Source organism: Paroedura picta, chromosome 3, assembly GCF_049243985.1.
Source record: "Paroedura picta isolate Pp20150507F chromosome 3, Ppicta_v3.0, whole genome shotgun sequence".
Taxonomy (NCBI): Eukaryota; Metazoa; Chordata; class Lepidosauria; order Squamata; family Gekkonidae; genus Paroedura; species Paroedura picta.
The window spans coordinates 107,650,463-107,667,787 of NC_135371.1; the positions used below are offsets into that span (position 1 = coordinate 107,650,463).

General features: G+C 43.0%; 1 protein-coding gene and 1 long non-coding RNA gene across 2 annotated transcripts in view; one reads left to right on the top strand and one right to left on the bottom strand.

The window, feature by feature from the left end:
- The window catches only part of LCP2 (lymphocyte cytosolic protein 2), a 55,445-nt gene extending 49,704 nt beyond the window's left edge, over window positions 1-5,741 (top strand). The window contains exons 18-21 of the mRNA XM_077324262.1: window positions 7-128; window positions 2,704-2,781; window positions 2,941-3,096; window positions 4,598-5,741. Of these exons, the coding sequence (XP_077180377.1) occupies window positions 7-128; window positions 2,704-2,781; window positions 2,941-3,096; window positions 4,598-4,720 (479 nt within the window). The 3' untranslated portion in view covers window positions 4,721-5,741. The remainder of the gene's footprint in view (window positions 1-6; window positions 129-2,703; window positions 2,782-2,940; window positions 3,097-4,597) is intronic.
- Window positions 5,742-8,712: 2,971 nt separating this feature from the next.
- LOC143831283 (uncharacterized) lies at window positions 8,713-15,355 on the bottom strand. The gene is made up of 4 exons (XR_013228787.1): window positions 15,337-15,355; window positions 10,153-10,243; window positions 9,478-9,501; window positions 8,713-8,806 (listed from the first exon to the last, which is right to left on the bottom strand). It is a non-coding gene; the product is annotated as an uncharacterized LOC143831283 (long non-coding RNA).
- Between the last annotated feature and the right edge of the window lie 1,970 nt (window positions 15,356-17,325).

The window sequence follows — 17,325 nt, forward strand, 5'->3', positions numbered from 1 at the left end:
CTGAAGGCAGCATTTGCAGAACCTTTTCCAAAGGCAAAGCTGACAGCAAACCACCACTGCCAATCCCGAACAGACAAACTGCACAAACACCCAACATTGAATATGAAGAAGAGCAAGAATTCTGCAAGGTACAAAGAGATGTTTAAATATGCTGAAACTTTTAATGTTTTTGACAGATGTCTTCCCCAAATCCTCCCAAGTCAGTGCATATGTGCAATTCTAGAATGCTAGGCAAGACATGATGAAGGACACCAAAGGCAAGAAGTTACAGCAAGTCTTTTTGTCTCTTTGTCAATAGAGAAGTGCTATCGATTGACTTGTTATAGAAACTATAGATTATAGAAATCAGATCCCTGTCACATAGTCTAGCCAGTTAACATTCTTGTTCTTCTTATGGACCATTTCCGTACAGAGGCCTAAAACGCGAGTGGCCTCCTGCTTGCAAATGCAGGATGGTAAACCTCACACTTGCAGCTCTCTTCATGAAGAGACTCTTCCCATGTTTCCATCTGCCTCGTTGCAGCTTTTTGCCTTCCAACAAGGCTATAAGAGAAAAAAAGCCAAAATTCTTCCCCCAATCCTTGGCTTGTCAATCACAGCAAGCCACCAATCACAGCACAGCAGTAAAGTCATGGATTGAAACTCCCAGCCTTCTTGGACTCCCATCTCCTTAAGTCTTTCTGACCACAGGATTCCACCCAACATACCTTTAAGTCTGTTAAAATTTGCTTTCTTGAAATCCAGTCTATACATCCAACTACATAAAAGTTTTCTCTTTCCCGCTATTGTAAATTCCAAAATCACACGGTCATTATTACCAAGTGTGCCCACTACATCCACTTTATCTACCAGTTCTTCCCTATTGATGAGAATCAAGTCTGAAAAAGCAGACCCCCGTCTCTACTTTCTGGGAAATGAAGCTGTTGGCAAGTCAAGGCAAGCCAAGAAATTAATGGAGTTTGCATTTTTAGCAGAGTTGGTCTTCCAACAAATATCCGGGTAATTCAAATCACCCATGACTACTGTTTCCCCACCTCTTCGAGAATTTTGTAATCTGGTCTAGTAGTATCTCATCCAAGTCCTCTGGCTGGCTTGGTAGTCTATAGCAGAACCCCACAATAATACCCTCATTTCCTACTCATTTTATATTTACCCAAATATACTCAGCTGAACTTTCATGCCCAGCTACCTGTATTTTTTCACAGGTATAAAGATCCTTCACATATATTGTTATCCCTCCCCCCTTCTTTACTTGTCTGTCCCATTTGAATTATTGTACCCCTCGATTCCAATTGTGAGTATTATCCCACCAAATTTCTGTGATTCCTATTAGGTCATAGTCCCCTTCCTCTATTAGGACTACTAGTTTCTCCTGCTTGTTTTCCATACTCTGTGCATTAGCGTAGAGACATAGTCATCCATCCTTTTTGTGCCCCATGGTTTTGGTTTTTGAACTTCCTTTTAAGTTAGTAGTTCCCTGCTTATGTGCCATTCCCTGTAATCTAGTGGTTCCCTGCTCATGAGCTATTCCCCTGCTTATGTGCCATTCCCATTTCATTCCCCAGCTCCAAAAAACACAAGCAAGACAGTGTTTTGCCTGCCTGATCCCAAAAAGACTATGGACACTTTAAAGATTTTATTTTACCTTTGACAATGTAGCTTTGCGGTTGCACTGAAACACCAACTGCGCCATTAAAAAAAAATATACTAGAGGCTAGATAGCCATCTGACGGAGAGGCTGATTCTGTGAAGGCTCAAGGGGGTTACAGGTTACAGTGGTTGAGCGATAGGGTTGTAAGTGTCCTGTGTAGATGACCCAGGTGGTCCATTCCACCTCTATGATTCTTGTAGCAGGAAATGGAGAGGGGAGGGTGTGTGAGGTTGGAACAATGCTACAGAGACTATCGCACCTTTCCCCCTCTATCTGGGCTTGCTTACTGATGGGATAGATGATAAAAGTGGTAAATCCACTTTTTGCGATTTCCCTCATCCCAAGCAGATTTGGGCAAAAGTCAAGCCAGCCCCTTGACTGTCTCAGGATTCAGACGATATCATGTGGAGTGGTCTCTAAAACCCGCCAACAGTCAGAGGCTGTCCAGGGACAGATTCCTCGTGACTCCAGTGGTTTCTTTTTCTCAGCAAGTACTTATCATTTTCATTGCTGTATAGGACTGTGAAATCACTTGTGAGAAGTGACAGATACTTCCTTTTTTACATATTGCATCTTATAACCTTTTAAATTGTTTAAGAATAATTTAAATTTTTCTGGTTTATAAAACGCTGATCACTTTATTATTCAGAGAAAGATCATTGATATGGACATTCAAAAGGGGTTGGAGAAAACCTAGCTATCCCTGCCCTTGGCTTGCCATGTTTAAATTTCCCCTCCTCTTTTATATTTGTGTCTGCAAGTAATTAAAATGTAGTGTTACAGTTATCGTTATCATTATATATAAAAGTATTTATCCAGATAGATTATAATAATCCTCAATAAAATCAAAAGGCTGATTATCCAAAGTAGGTTGTTTCCATTATGAACAGGAAATGACGCAGAAGGCAGTACATCTTGGACCCCCACCCCACCCCCCACCCTGTGAAAGAATAACATTCCTGTCTTTTATCACTGCATTCTTATTTTCTAATTCGTAATATAACACAATTTACTTTCTAGTAAACCTTTCTCTTTTCATTTGATTCAACCAGGCCTCTCTAAATCAGAAATGGTATGCTGCTGATATCACCCGGACAGAAGCAGAAGTTGCCCTGAGGAGCATAAACCAGGTAAAGAGTTACAGTATAAATCTGTTCATATGGTAATAGACCTATTAACTATTCTAACAGATTCTCTGAAGAGTGTTCTCAACACTGTCATGTAGAAGGGCAATCTAGCTAGTTACGACTGTGTTTACTTTAAAATATTTTAATGTTTTGTTTTTCTAGGATGGCACTTTCTTGGTAAGAAACAGCTCAAGAAAAACTCGTGAACAACCCTATGTCTTGATGGTGTTGTACAATGACAAAGTATACAATCTTCAGATACGATACCATCTGGAAGATAAAATATACTTCTTGGGAACCGGTCTGAGGGGAAATGAGGTATGAAATGTTGATGCAACATTTCTTTAGCATTTATCTATAGCTGCGGTCCACAACCTTTCCGTGGCTGCGGACTGCTGCCATGGGGTGGGGGGGGAGTGGGCTACCTGGGGCCCTGAGCATGTGCGGCAGCCCCAGCGCAAATGCGCATGTGTGGACTTCCCGCGGATGTGCATTTGCGTCCGGCGGGGGTGCAAATGTGCACGCCTGCGCCGCATGTGTGCATGCGCAAAACTGCAGCGTGTGCATGTTTGTGGTCCCACCGGACGCAAACGCACTTGCGGGACCTGTCCACACATGCGCGTTTGCGCCGCCGGCATGCTGGCGGCCACAGCTCCCTCTCCCCACCCCACAGCGAGAAGCTCGCCAGGCTGAGAGGAATTCGGCCACCAAAGTGGCCGATTAGCTTGTGGCCCAGCAAGCTTCTTGCTTCAGAAGGGGGGGGGGAGAGGGAGCCCCGGCCACCGGCATGCCGGCAGCTGCGGCTCCCTCTTCCTCCCCCTCCCGAAGCAATAACCTTGCCAGGCCACAAGCTAATGGGCCGCTTTGGCGGTCGATTTGCTTGCGGCCCGGCGAGCTTCTCGCTGCGGGGGGTGGGGGTGGGGAGAGGGAACTGCGGCCCAGCACTGAGGCCTTCGTGGCCCGGTCCCAGGCCGCAGCCCGGGGTTTGGGGACCACTGATCTATAACACTCCAGTTCTTTTTAATCTTCCTTCAGATTCATGCACAGTATTTGAGCAGAATGAAATCTAATAACTCAGAGTCAAGCCACTTTCCACATAAAACTGATATAAAATAGCAAAACCTAAAATAAAGGTGCAAAGCAAGATTATTCACTAATTGGCCGCAAAAGAACAATTTTATGGAACTAAAAAGTCACAAAGAGCATATATATATGTGTGTGTGTGTGTGTTTGTGTATTACGGGAATTACTGACTGAAGAATATTCTTTACTTTACTGTACTACCTCAAAGAAGATCTAGCAACTGAAATCTGTTCAGGGTCCTCTGCCCTAAGGAGGTAAAACTGGCCTCGACAAGGGCAGGGCCTTTTTGGTCTTCACCCCACCCTAGTGGAACATGCTATCTGAAGAGATCATGGCCCTTCAGGATCTCAAACAATTATGGCGGGCCTGTAAAACAGAGCTGTTCATCCAGGCCCATGGTTGAGGCCAGAAGAATAACATCTGGGCCTCCCTGCCAGAAATCCACCCACAGTTGCTATGTGCAACCCTCAAAGGGATGTATTTTTAAAGGAGGCAGTTTTTATTGTTCTATTGGTATAGAAATATTTTATTACTAGAGGCAAAGCCCATTGTATGTGGAAATACAATGGGCGCTAGCCTTTCCCCACAGGGAGCCCCGCGTGGCTGGCGGGGGCTGCCTTGGCTGGCGGCCAAGCGCCTGTGTTAAGATGATTGTTTTAAACTTCGTTGTTAATTGCCCTGAGTCAAATAAAAGGACGGTATAGAAATAAATTGTTTGTTTGTTTACTTTGCATAGGACTTTACTACAGTGGGCGATATTATTGATTACTATGGAAAGGCACCTCTTCGACTTATAGATGGAAAGGACCGAGGCTCAAGACAGCAGTGCATGTTAACGTATGCTGCTGGAACTCTTTAGAAGAATTTTTTTTAATGAAGAATGAGTTCAGAAGCCACCTTACTTGTCTCCCAAAGAAGATAGCAGAGTAATTGATGTATATATTTGATGAACTGAAATAAAATCTAATTATCTCTGTTTATGTAATATAATTAATTACCTCGGTTTTCAAAGCTTACTCCCTTTATCATCAGGTATTAAGCATACAATTTGTGGAATTGTTCATGAGTGTGATGTGGATTCTCCTAAATCCATATTAAGTATTGTTAGGTCTGGGATTATTTTATTGCTTTCTTCAAGTGCAAGATAATAGCACTGTAAAATTAACATCCAAATCACACGCATAGTAATTAATACAAGGAGCAGAATGTAGTTCAATATTTCACAGTTTTGACCTTTTCAGAAGTATGCATCTAATGTTTAATCTTTGTGGAAGCATATGTTTACTATATTTCATGTACAGTGATAGGAGTTATTTGCAGATCTTGTATTTACAAATGAAACAAGAATCAATAAATACATTAAATGTAAGTATTTTATAGCCCTTTTCCAGTACAAACCTTTTCCCCCCACAACTGGCTTTTTCTTTTTCTTTTCTTTAACACCATTTTCAGCTCATTCTTCTGGCACCTAGGCCTATCATCCATAAATGTTTCTAATGAAAGCCACCATAAATATTCTTATTGTCGTTAGCCATAAGATTATAGGTTATATCTAGCTCCAATAATTCATATTATCAAGTTCTTATGCTGGAGCATAATGTTTAAAATTATGAATTCAATTACAAATTATTTTTCTTTAATTTTTCATGACTCAGGGAAAACTCAAAAAGGAAAACAAAATTACTATATCCAGATATAGATATCCCCAGATATCAAGGAAATGTAGTAAACATTGGATAAGTCTGAAATCAGGTAGTTTACCATCTTGCAATTGTGAGAACAATTATTTATAAAAGCACATTTTATGTCACCCATAACACTTTCTGGAATTAAGCATGTAGATAACCACGAACTGTCAAATAATACTATTTTGGATTCCTTGCTATAGTAACTTCAAGGATAAATTTGGACTGGATAAATTACTTGAACTAATTCTGTAATATTCTATTAAATACTATATTCAGTTCTGTTCTACATATGTGAAACCAAAGTGAAATACTAAACATATATTTTCTATCACATAATCTCAATACACTCCTATCATTATGGGTTTGTTTGATATTTTTCAGGTCAATGAATCATAGAAGAATCAGAATGATAGAGTTGGAAGGGGCCATACAGGCCATCTAGTCCAACCCCCTGCTCAATGCAGGATCAGCCCAAAGCATCCTAAAGCATCCAAGAAAAGTGTGTATCCAACCTTTGCTTGAAGACTGCCAGTGAGGGGGAGCTCACCACCTCCTTAGGCAGCAGCCTATTCCACTGCTGAACTACTCTGACTGTGAAATTTTTTTTCCTGATATCTAGCCTATATCGTTGTACTTGTAGTTTAAACCCATTACTGCGCGTCCTTTCCTCTGCAGCCAACGGAAACAGCATCCTGCCCTCCTCCAAGTGACAACCTTTCAAATACTTAAAGAGGGCTATCATTTCCCCTCTCAACCTATCTTCATAGGGCTTGGTCCCTTGGCCCCATCCACTGTAGCATACCACCCCATTGAACTTTCACAGAATCAGCCTCTCCATTAGATGGCTATTCAGCTGTTTAAAAAATTTCAAAAGATGGAGAACCCATCACCTCCCGAGGAATACTGTTTCACTGAGAAACCGCTCTAACTGTCAGGAATGTCTTCAAGATGTTTAGATGGAATTGCCTTTGAATTAATTTCATTCCATTGGTTCTGGTCCATCCCTCTGGGGCAAGAGAGAACAACTCTGTTTCATCCTCTATCTGGCAACCTTTTAAATACTTGAAGATGGTTATCAGATCCCCTCTGTCATCTCCTCTCCAGGCTAAACAGACCAAGCTCCTCCAACCTTTCAATACACCTTGGTCTGAAAACCCCTCACCATCTTTGTCCCCCTCCTCTGGACATAGAATCATAGAATCATAGAATCACAGAATCATAGAGTTGGAAGGGGCCATACAGGCCATCTAGTCCAACCCCCTGCTCAACGCAGGATCAACCCAAAGCATCCTAAAGCATCCAAGAAAAGTGTGTATCCAACCTTTGCTTGAAGACTGCCAGTAAGGGGGAGTTCACCACCTCCTTAGGGAGCCTATTCCACTGCTGAACTACTCTGACTGTGAAAATTTTTTTCCTGATATCTAGCCTATATCATTGTACTTGTAGTTTAAACCCATTACTGTGCGTCCTTTCCTCTGCAGCCAACAGGAACAGCATCCTGCCCTCCTCCAAATGACAACCTATCAAATACTTAAAGACGGCTATCATGTCCCCTCTCAACCTCCTTTTCTCCAGGCTGAACATTCCCAAGTCCCTCAACCTATCTTCATAGGGAATGGTCCCTTGGCCCCAGATCATCCTCGTCACTCTCCACTGTACCTTTTCATCTACATCCTTCTTGAAGTAAGGCCTCTAGAATTGCACACAGTACTCCAGATGTGGTCTAACCAGTGCCGTATACAATAGGACTATGACATCTTGTGATTTTGATGTGATGCCCCTGTTGATACAGCCCAAAATGGCATTTGCCTTTTTTACCGCTGCATCACACTGGCCCATTATGCACGGAGTGGAAAGTCTGCATTCGGGGTGGAATGGCGGCAGCTAAAATCGGATACTCTGGGTTTTGCCGCCGTTGTGTTCCATCCCGTGCATAATCGGTTTGCTTCGCTTCTTCCTCCTCCTCGTTCTCCATGCCACCGTTTCAGCGGCCGTGCATAATAGGTCACTGCCTGCTCATGTTTAGCTTAAAATCCACAAATACCCCAAGGTCTCGTTCACACACAGTGTTACCTAGAAGCCTATCCCCCATCCAGTAGGCATGCTTTTCATTTTTATGACCCAGATGCAGAACTTTACACTTATCTTTATTAAATTGCATCTTGTTCTCATTTGCCCATTTTTCCATTGTGTTCAGATCTCGTTGAATTTTGTCTCTATCTTCTGGAGTTTTTGCCAGCCCTCCCAATTTGGTGTCATCTGCAAACTTGATGAGTAGTCCCTCCACCCCTTCATCCAGATCAGGGGTAGTCAACCTGTGGTCCTCCAGATGTTCATGGACTACAATTCCCATAAGCCCTGCCAGCGTTTGCTAGCAGGGACTCATGAACATCTGGAGGACCACAGGTTGACTACGCCTGATCTAGCTCATTAATAAATATGTTAAAAAGTATTGGACCGAACACCGAGCCCTGAGGTACCCCACTACTTACCTCCCTCCAGTCTGATGAAACACCATTGACAACAACTCTTTGCATGCGGTTCTCTAACCATTTTCCTATCTACCTAACTATCTGAAAATCCAGATTGCAGTCCTCCAATTTATCCATCAGAATATCATGGGGAACCTTATCAAAAGCTTTATTAAAATCCAAAACTTTACTAAAAATGAATAACAAATGACAAAGTGGCTTTTAATAGGATACTCTGCAGCCTTCCCTCTGAGTAAATGTCATTCCTTTACAAGAAAATTTTGGATTTAAGTGATGTGATATTGGGGGAATTGGCCTTTGTTTACTTCACAGCCCAAACTATACTCTTACTACTTGCAGATGACTCTCTGTAAGAGAACATGAAAGTAACATAGCAATGTCAGTTACATAACAGTATACTCACTATTTAATGATCTGACCACAATTACAATTTGTTACTCAAAAGCTCACCTTTAAGCATTCTTTAAATTATTATTTTTAATGGATTCAGCACTATTATCAGAATACAACAAATAATTAGATCAGGTAGGGTTTCTTTTATTTCTACCACTTGAAATATAGATCTTTAAGAGCACAATATTGCAAACAGAGTTGGAAAAAATTATTGATCTAGTGATAACAAAGAATGCTAATGAACAGAACTTGAAGGTTTGAGTATTAATTCTTCAGAGTACTGGTTCTTTTTCTCAACTTCCATTGAACCATCTTCTTGTACTGGATGACTGAAGCTCAGAGTAAGATCACACAGCAGTAGTTGACTTTGTACTGTAAAATAATATTTAGTATTTTTACAACGTGTTTATAATACTTCAGATACACGATCCTATTGATAGTTTTTACAACCTTATAAATGAGGAATGTCAGAAAGGCAATCCTTTAAGTACATTAACTCCCAGATCAATTAGGATTAAAAAGTAAGAAGCAGAACTCTAACTTAAGCCTGGATATAATAAGCAGGCAGTGAAGTTGTTTGAAGAACTACCAAATGGATTGCCTGCAGTCATTACTAACTTGCAGTCTTGCTGATGCATTTTGAACTGTGGTTTCTGAACTGTTTTCGAACAGTAGAACTTAGAGTATTTTGCAGTCATCTAATTTAGAAATAATCAAGGCATGAATAACATGCCAGTGTTCCTTTTAAGAAAGGGATTCAGTCAACAAATCTACCAACACTGGTTTAAAAGCATTACATTATGATAAAAGTTATATTTCAATGATTAAGTAGTGCTGGGAAACTATGAACCTGTTTCTTAAGAATGAATCCCAGTTCCTTGACTAATGTTACCACTGAGAAATAGTAACTCAATTGATTGGATTGAACTACAGTTTATTGGTTCTCATCCAGTCCATAACTGCCTTCAGTTAACGCAGTTAGGACATCTACCACTTGGCCTCATTCTAGTGAAACATGTCATCCAAGTATAAAGGGCAGGTACCTTAGAATCAGGTAACCAAAGAGGCTGAAAAAGGAAAAAAAAATCTCATATGTAGAATATGAAGTTCAATTCCAAAAAAGCTAAAATTACATAGAATCACAGAATCTTTAATCAAATTGTAAATATTGAATGCTATGCATATAAATCCATCAAAGGAAGTTACATACATTGATATCTTCTGGTATTGTAAAAAAAAATGTGTCAAACACACATGGATGTCACTCATTTACAAGCATTTTAGTATATTTTTACCAGAAATATGTTAATTTACCTCTGTAATCCAGGTCAGAATAAAGCATTGCACAATGGTGTATACAGGAAGCTTAAACCACTGAGGAAGGCCTCACAAAACATGTTTGCTGTACAAGTATGTTACGCTATTAATGACTGTATTTGGCCCAATACCTGCTTTTATTCATTTTCGTTGTAACTCAGAATCTCCAGATGACATGCTTTTGCACAGAAAGAAATAAAACCCTCAAAGATAGCAGGCCTATACAACAGCTTCCCGTTACCACCTTTTAGAACAATGGAACTCCATTTCCTGTTGTGACCATTATACTGCTTAGAAAGAGGGAATAGTTGTAAGTATGCACATGCTAATATACACATGTGCCTATTGTCTTCATAGGAAGCAACAAATATATAATTTCGTTCTGACGTGTATGGCATTACCGATGAGTTTCTTCAGTTCAGAAGTCATTCTTTCTATATTTTTTATTGCAATACCAATAGTAAACCGTTGATTATCATCAGCCTTGGACATCTTTTAAAAAAAGAGGAAATTAGAATTTGTTATTATGATCTTTGCTTTACTGCTTCAAATTGATTGAAATTAATAAAAAAAAAACACCTGGGAAAAGATTAATCAAGACAAAATGGGGAAACTTTGAACACAGTAAATAAATAACAATCTTAAATAAAACATTTGCTATGAGCAAACTGAGACCCATTATACACGGGAGGGATAAGCCAGGCCGATGCTCACAAGACAGCAGGAAAATTTCCCGCTAACGTATATCACCATCAGCTTTGCCCCCTTCTGGCCTGGGCCCACCTTAGGGCCTCCAATGCTCCGTTTAAGGGAACACTGATTTTTCAGCTTTCCCTTTTGTAACACAGACACCATCACAGCAGCCATGCTGGGCCAGGCCTGTGCATACAGGCCCATACAGAATGAAACTTCTACGCCGGAGAAATCATGTCAGGAAGCTCTCGCCCAGCATAATTACTTAGAGTAATTAGGTCTCTTACTGCCCTCGAGGAAGGGCGTCAAACAATAAGGGAATTGGATTTGGGCTGTGCGGCATTATTGAGCTATTTCGCTGACAAAGTTCTGTCACTCCGCCACAACCTACCTGCCACAATTGATACAGTTAGTGAACTGGAAGCTCCATGGCCATCATGTTTGATGGCTTCAGACAGCTCTCATTAACCAAAGTGGACAGGTTGCTCAAATCGGGTGACCAGGGGATAGGAGCTCTTTGAGGGAGATTATCAACCTCACTTTAACATCTGGAGAGTTCCCTGGAGGGCTCAAGGAGGCAGTGGTGCACCCTTTATTGAAAAAATCATTGCTGGACACATGGGACCCCACCAGCTATTGCCCAGTCTTGCATCTTGCATTTCTGGGTAAGGTGGTGGAGCAGGTTGCAGCATACCATCTCCTAGCATTCTTAGAGGAAACTTCGGCCCTTATCCCATACCAGTTTGATTCCGTCCTGGCCACAACTTGAAGACCACGCCGGTCACTCTGACGGATGATATCTGGCGCTAGCCGGATTGATGCGGTTCAGCCATTCTCGTGCTTTTAGGCCTACCGGCCGCATTTGATATGGTCAACCATGAATTATTGGCCCACCGCATCGCCGAAACTGGGATTAGCGGGACTGCACTGCAATGGCTGCTCTCCTTTCTCTGGAACCAGAGGCAGAGGATTGCTATGGGGGGTGAGTTGTCAGACTCCATGTGGGGCACTGCAGGGGATGATATTCTCCCCCACACTTTTTAACAACTATATATGACCTCTAGCCCAGCTGGTCTGGACTGGGCTGTCACCAATATGTGGATGACACCCAGCTCTACTTCCTAATGCAGTGGTCCCCAACCTTTTTATCACTGCGGACTGGTCAACACTTGACAATTTTACTGAGGCCCAAGGAGGGGTAGTCTTTTGCTGAGGGACGTCGCCACCACCTGAGCCCCTGCTCCACTTGTTTCCTGCCGGTGCCCTTGACATCCTGCTGACCGTTGCGGGCGCTGCCAGCAGCAGCTGCACAGTGCCACGCTGAGGGGGATCCCCAACCATGGCGGCCACTGGAGAACACCAAAGGTGAGCCGGCGGCAGAATGGCAGGGCAGCCCCCAAGGCAGCAGCCAGGGAAGAGGACGAGGAGGAGCCATGGTCTAGTACTGACTGATCTACGAACCATTTTTTTCACTCCTTTGATGGTGGGATAGCATTGTGACGCTATCCCACCTCTATGAACCACCCCCACACACACACTGTTGCCCCTGATGTCGCTACAGCAAGGTGCGGGAGAACCTTTCAGCCCTGGCTTCATGTGTACATATGAAAAGCTGGGGTTAGCAATGTCCAGCAGGGGAAATCTTCCCCCGTCGGCACACAGAAGCAGAGGGGCGTGCTGCCCCATCGCCAGAAACCAGCGTTGGCCTAGCATAGTTGCTGCCCTGCATAATTGGTATGAAAGAACCTAATTTTGTAGACAGAGAGAACAGAGTCTTGAGGGGAAAGATCAAATTCTTGTCTATAACCACAAATATGAAATTATCAGATTTCTCTTGAAAGAAAGTATGAAGAAAAGTAGCTACTGCCTCAACCCAACAAAACACATAAGCAGATACTTTATATTATGTCATCATTTCTTGGTAAAGGAGTGAAAAAGTGTAGTGCTGCAAGATGTTAAAATTCAAAGCTGCAATGTGCTTAAAATGTGCTTAAAATCACCACAAGAGGGAGGCATTACATTACAATACTAAACCCAGTAACTGATTCAAGTAAAGGAAGAGTGCTTGCAATCTCATGCCTTGAATAAATTTTTGTTGGTGCTTGAGGGGCATCTGGCTGATTGTCCATCAGGATAGAGCTGGGTTTCACCCACATATTGGTGAGACTCAAGGCCCAAGCTCTGGACTACCTGGGTGAGAGGATGCATAAATATATGGGGAGAGAACCCCACAAGGAAGTTGGCGATAGTGCGACTATGCCTCCCCGATCACAACCCTCTGACCCTGAATGCAATGTAACCCACTGAAGGGCAGTCCCTCTAATACCCACACTGGCAAGATAGAGAGCAAGAAGCTCATGGTCTACCATGTCAATACTGCTGTGAGGTCCAGTAACTCCAGCAGCGCTGACTCACCTTGGTCCAGCCGTGGTTAGAGATCAGGGCAATCAGAGAGAATGATAGGGTAGCATGCTCCTGTTGATTATCCAGGACCATTTGGTAATATTTGGTAACATTTAGTAACATCAAGTATGCTAACTTTGAAAGCCAGATTGGTGCCGTGGTTAGGAGTGCCAACTTCTAATCTGGCGAGCCAGGTTTGATTCCCCACTCCTCCACATACTACCAGCTGGGTGACTTGGGTTCACCACAGCACTGATACAGCTGTTTTGATCAAGCAGTGATATCAGGGCTTTCTCAGCCTCACCTACCTCACAGGGTGTCGTGGGAAGAGGAAAGGGAAGGTGATTGTAAACCGCTTTGAGACTCCTGGTTGAGAAAAGCGGCATACAAAACCAACTCTTCTTCTTCTCTTCTTTTTTGTGGAGAAGCTTGCCAGAATGGAAGTAGGCATGTAAAATTTTCAAAAATTTAAAAACCAAATAATCCCATTGTGTGGGGAAAATATAAATTTGGGGAAATATTGAAATATACACAGTTACCTTGAAATATATACAACATTTACTCTCCTATCAAATCTAAATATTTTACTGATTAAATATTACAAAGTGAATTGTTTGTAAATTAGCATATAGAAGTGTACTATTTAGCATATTTATGGGGTTTACAAAATGATTTTTTTTCTAAAAAAAATTGGAAATATGCCCAATACTTGACTAGAAAACTCTACATCCAGTGCTACTTTACCACATACATTATAATTTTGCAATCTAAGAGGTATGAAAAGATAAAATTTAAAAATAGGAAACTAATTTCTGTAGTAACAAAAAGAATGATAATTTGGACAAACATTCTCACACAAGAAGTAGGATTATCGGTATATCAAATTAAACTTTATATCACTGTAAACACTAACATAATCCCAAAACTGGTTTATTTAGAAATGGGTTTCACTTAGTTCCTTGAAATATATTCCTAAGAAAGTGTGCCTAAGACTCCAGCTTTTATGTAATTTACCAGTGCTATGCTTAGAAAGCTGTAACTCTACTCAGAATGGCAGTGTAAATCACTTTAAATACTGACTGGTTTCTTGTTAGAGAACTGCCATATTTAAGTGAAGAAGTAAAAAGGTTTTGTGGGGAATAAAGGAATCCTGACTTGCTGCCAGGCTCAGGAGGGAAAGTTTAAACAGGCATCATTTATTATAGGGACAAACATTAAATTGTTATCAGTGCAGCTTCAGTGAGTCAAAATATGTTCTGGCTCCTTGAGAAACTTGCCTCTAGTAACAAAGAATCTGAAAACAAGTTGTACATGAAGCCAACACATACATTCCTCAGACAATGTGTCTTTTTCATAGATAGCACAGAACCAACTGAAAATTGTGAGATGTCACTAAAGACTAACTTTACAAATAAAACCTTTTAAATTGGCCTGTAGCAATAAGGCAGGGAAAGATGCAGAGCATTGTGGGAAATGAAGTCTCAGCCTTTCCCTTGGCAAGAAAATGGGCCTTCATCAGACATTCCCCCTCATAAATAGTATATCTGAAAATGGCTTCCTTTTTCGCAGCGTTGCTAAGAGCAACTTACAAGGTTTTTTGTTTTCTTTGCTTCACCCAGGCCTCCGCCCCCACTCCACCCCCTACAAGGTGAGTCTATCCTGTCTTGGACCAGCCTGCCTGAGGTGAGCCTTATTTTAACTTTCCTGGGCCGGACTCACCCAAGGTAGCAATTGCCTCAGTAGAGCTAGGCCCTGTACAAAATGAGAGTTGCCTTGTTGAGGCCGGCCCATGCACAATTTAAGATTCACCTCACAATGTGAGGAGTTGTCCCTTTAGGAGAAGCTTACAAGAGATTATTTTATGCAGTTATAAAACATAAGGTTAGCAGCCCTAAAGCCAGGTGATTGCAGGCTGGGGCTGGTCCGTGAACTTCTCCTGTTTGAAAGAGAGGGAAGCTGATTATGCCCATTCTTCTGAGGTAGAGTTCCTACCCTCATTCCTAGCAAACAAGACTTTATTTTCATACTAGCAGCAAAGCCTGTTGTATCTAACTATACAATGGGCAATATGCCCCCCTTCCCTGCCCTGGGCAGGCCAGCCAAGGCCTCCCCCCCCCCGCAACCCCCAAAAGGCCTGCCAAGGCATCCACAGGCCTCAGCAGGCATATTTGGGGTGAGGAAGAATGTTGACGGGAGCACCGCTCCCCCTCTGCCACCCCCAAAAGGCGCCCCGAGACCTCTGCAGGTCTCAGCAGGCCTTTGGGGGGGGAGTGCTGATAGGGATCCCGTTCCTCCCTGCACCACCCCGGGCAGCCCTGCCAAGGCCTGGCAAGGCTGCAGCCAGACCTTTTGGGGGTGGTGGGAGCAATGGTGGGAGCAATGGTGGGGGAATCACTGCCTCCTCCCTCCACCCCATCCCATCCCCACTAACCCCAGGCACACAGTCCCTGACTCTCTGCCCTCCTTCCCAGTTCCAGCTGGCTGCCTACCTTACTGGAGGCTGGAACGTCTTCCATATGCAAGAAATTAGAGGGGGATGCAGCAAGGGGCGGGACATATCTCCTGATTGGCTGTTCATTGGACGGATGGCCAATCAGGGATGGGACAGCTGGAAGAGCCTCCCTGATTGGTGCAACAAAAATTGACTCCAATTGAGTCTGAGGAAGAGGGCATGCCCACGAAAGCTCACGCCTTGAATAAATCTTTGTTGGTCTTAAAGGTGCTATTACTGATTTTAAGTATTTTAAGTTAGTGTTTTAAGCAGTATTTTAAGTAAGAAGGGGCTTTTCTGTCAGCCCCCCCCCTCTCAAAAGGAAAGCACAAGTGGCCCCACAGACTCCTCTGCCTTGCTCTTGGAAATGTCTCCCTCCCCTTAGTCAGGGATGGTTAAGAGGTTCCCTCACAGAAGGCATGAAGGGAGGGGGGAGGGAGCGCACTCATTAGCAGTCTGAAGTCAAGTGTGGAAAGTTGTTGGATGTAACAGTTAGGCCTGTGCAGCCCCTTCTACCTGGGGATCATTCTGGGGAGCTGATCTTTATATTCTGCAGATGAGCTGTAATTCCAGGAGCTCTCCAGGCCCCACCTGGAGGTTGGCTACCCCTGGGTTGGAGATATTCCTGGAGGTTTGGAGATGGGACTTCAAAATGGTACAATGCCTCAGAGTCCAGTCTTCAACTTGGCCATTTTTGCCTGCAGAGCTGATCATTATAATCTAGAGCAGTGGTCCCCAACCTTTTTATCACTGAGGACCACTCAACGCCGAGGACCACTCACCAGGGACCACTCAATGCCTTTTACTGAGGCCTGGTGGAGGGGGGTAGTTTACTGCTCTACTCTCAACCACTGCCCTAGCGCTCTCTGATCGCTATGGTAATGTTTAAACATCCCTTTAAAATAAGATACAGACTCGCCACAACAATGAAGTGTGTTGTAAAGGGCTGGGGGGGATGAAGTAAAGGGCCAAGGGGGGCGTCCTTCAGGGCCCACCTCCAATTAGTCGAAGGACCACATGTGGTCCGCAGCCCACAGGTTGGGGATCACTAATCTAGAGCAGTGGTTCTCAACCTTCCTAATGCCGCGACCATTTAATACAGTTCCTCATGTTGTGGTGACCCCCCAACCTTAAAATTATTCTTATCATCGTAATCCTTTTGTCTGATTTTGCCTGGAGAATATGGCTGCTTTCTAAGGATGCCAGCCTCCAGGTGAGGCCTGGAGATCCTCTGGAATTCCAGTTCCTCTCCAGGCAACATAGAGCAGTTCCCCCTGGGGAAAAGGGCTGCTTTCTAGGGATGCCAACCTCCAGATGGGGCCTGGAGATTCCCTGGAATCACAGCTCCTCTGCAGGCCACAGAGAGCAGTTCTGATGGAGAAAGGCTGTTTTGAAGGGTAGAGAGACTGTATGACATTGGCCCCCACTGAATCCCCTGTCCTCCCCAGGCTCCAAGCCCCAAATCCCCAAGAGTTCCTGCACTTGGATCTGCCTCCCCCCCAGGCCCTCTGTACAAGCTCCGAGGCTCCTGTCTACTGCAGCAGCTCCAGGACATCAAAGATGCTGGGAGTCTCTCTCTAAATCACTCTCTTCCTTTCTACCTCCCACTCTCTTTGCTATCCCACCCCCACTAGTGCCCGTTGAATCAACTACAATGGGTTTTAATTCTAGTTAAATATAAAGCGTTTTATCTAAAGTTGTTGCATACAAAATGAAATTCTCCTTTATCATAATTAGCACTTAATTTTTTGTCATCGACAGCCTGCTTGGATGTACCAGTTTAAAGAGATGTACGAGTTTATAGACAGCAGAGGACATTGGGGAACTGATTTATGTACTTGCTAATATAAAAACATTTTGTACTCTAATGTTGCACCTGGCTGGTTATCACAATGCTAATACTTGTTCCAGAGATACTTCATTGAACATAATTAACAAACTCCAATCTTAGAGTGACAACTTACAGCTTATTCATTTAGAACAGTAT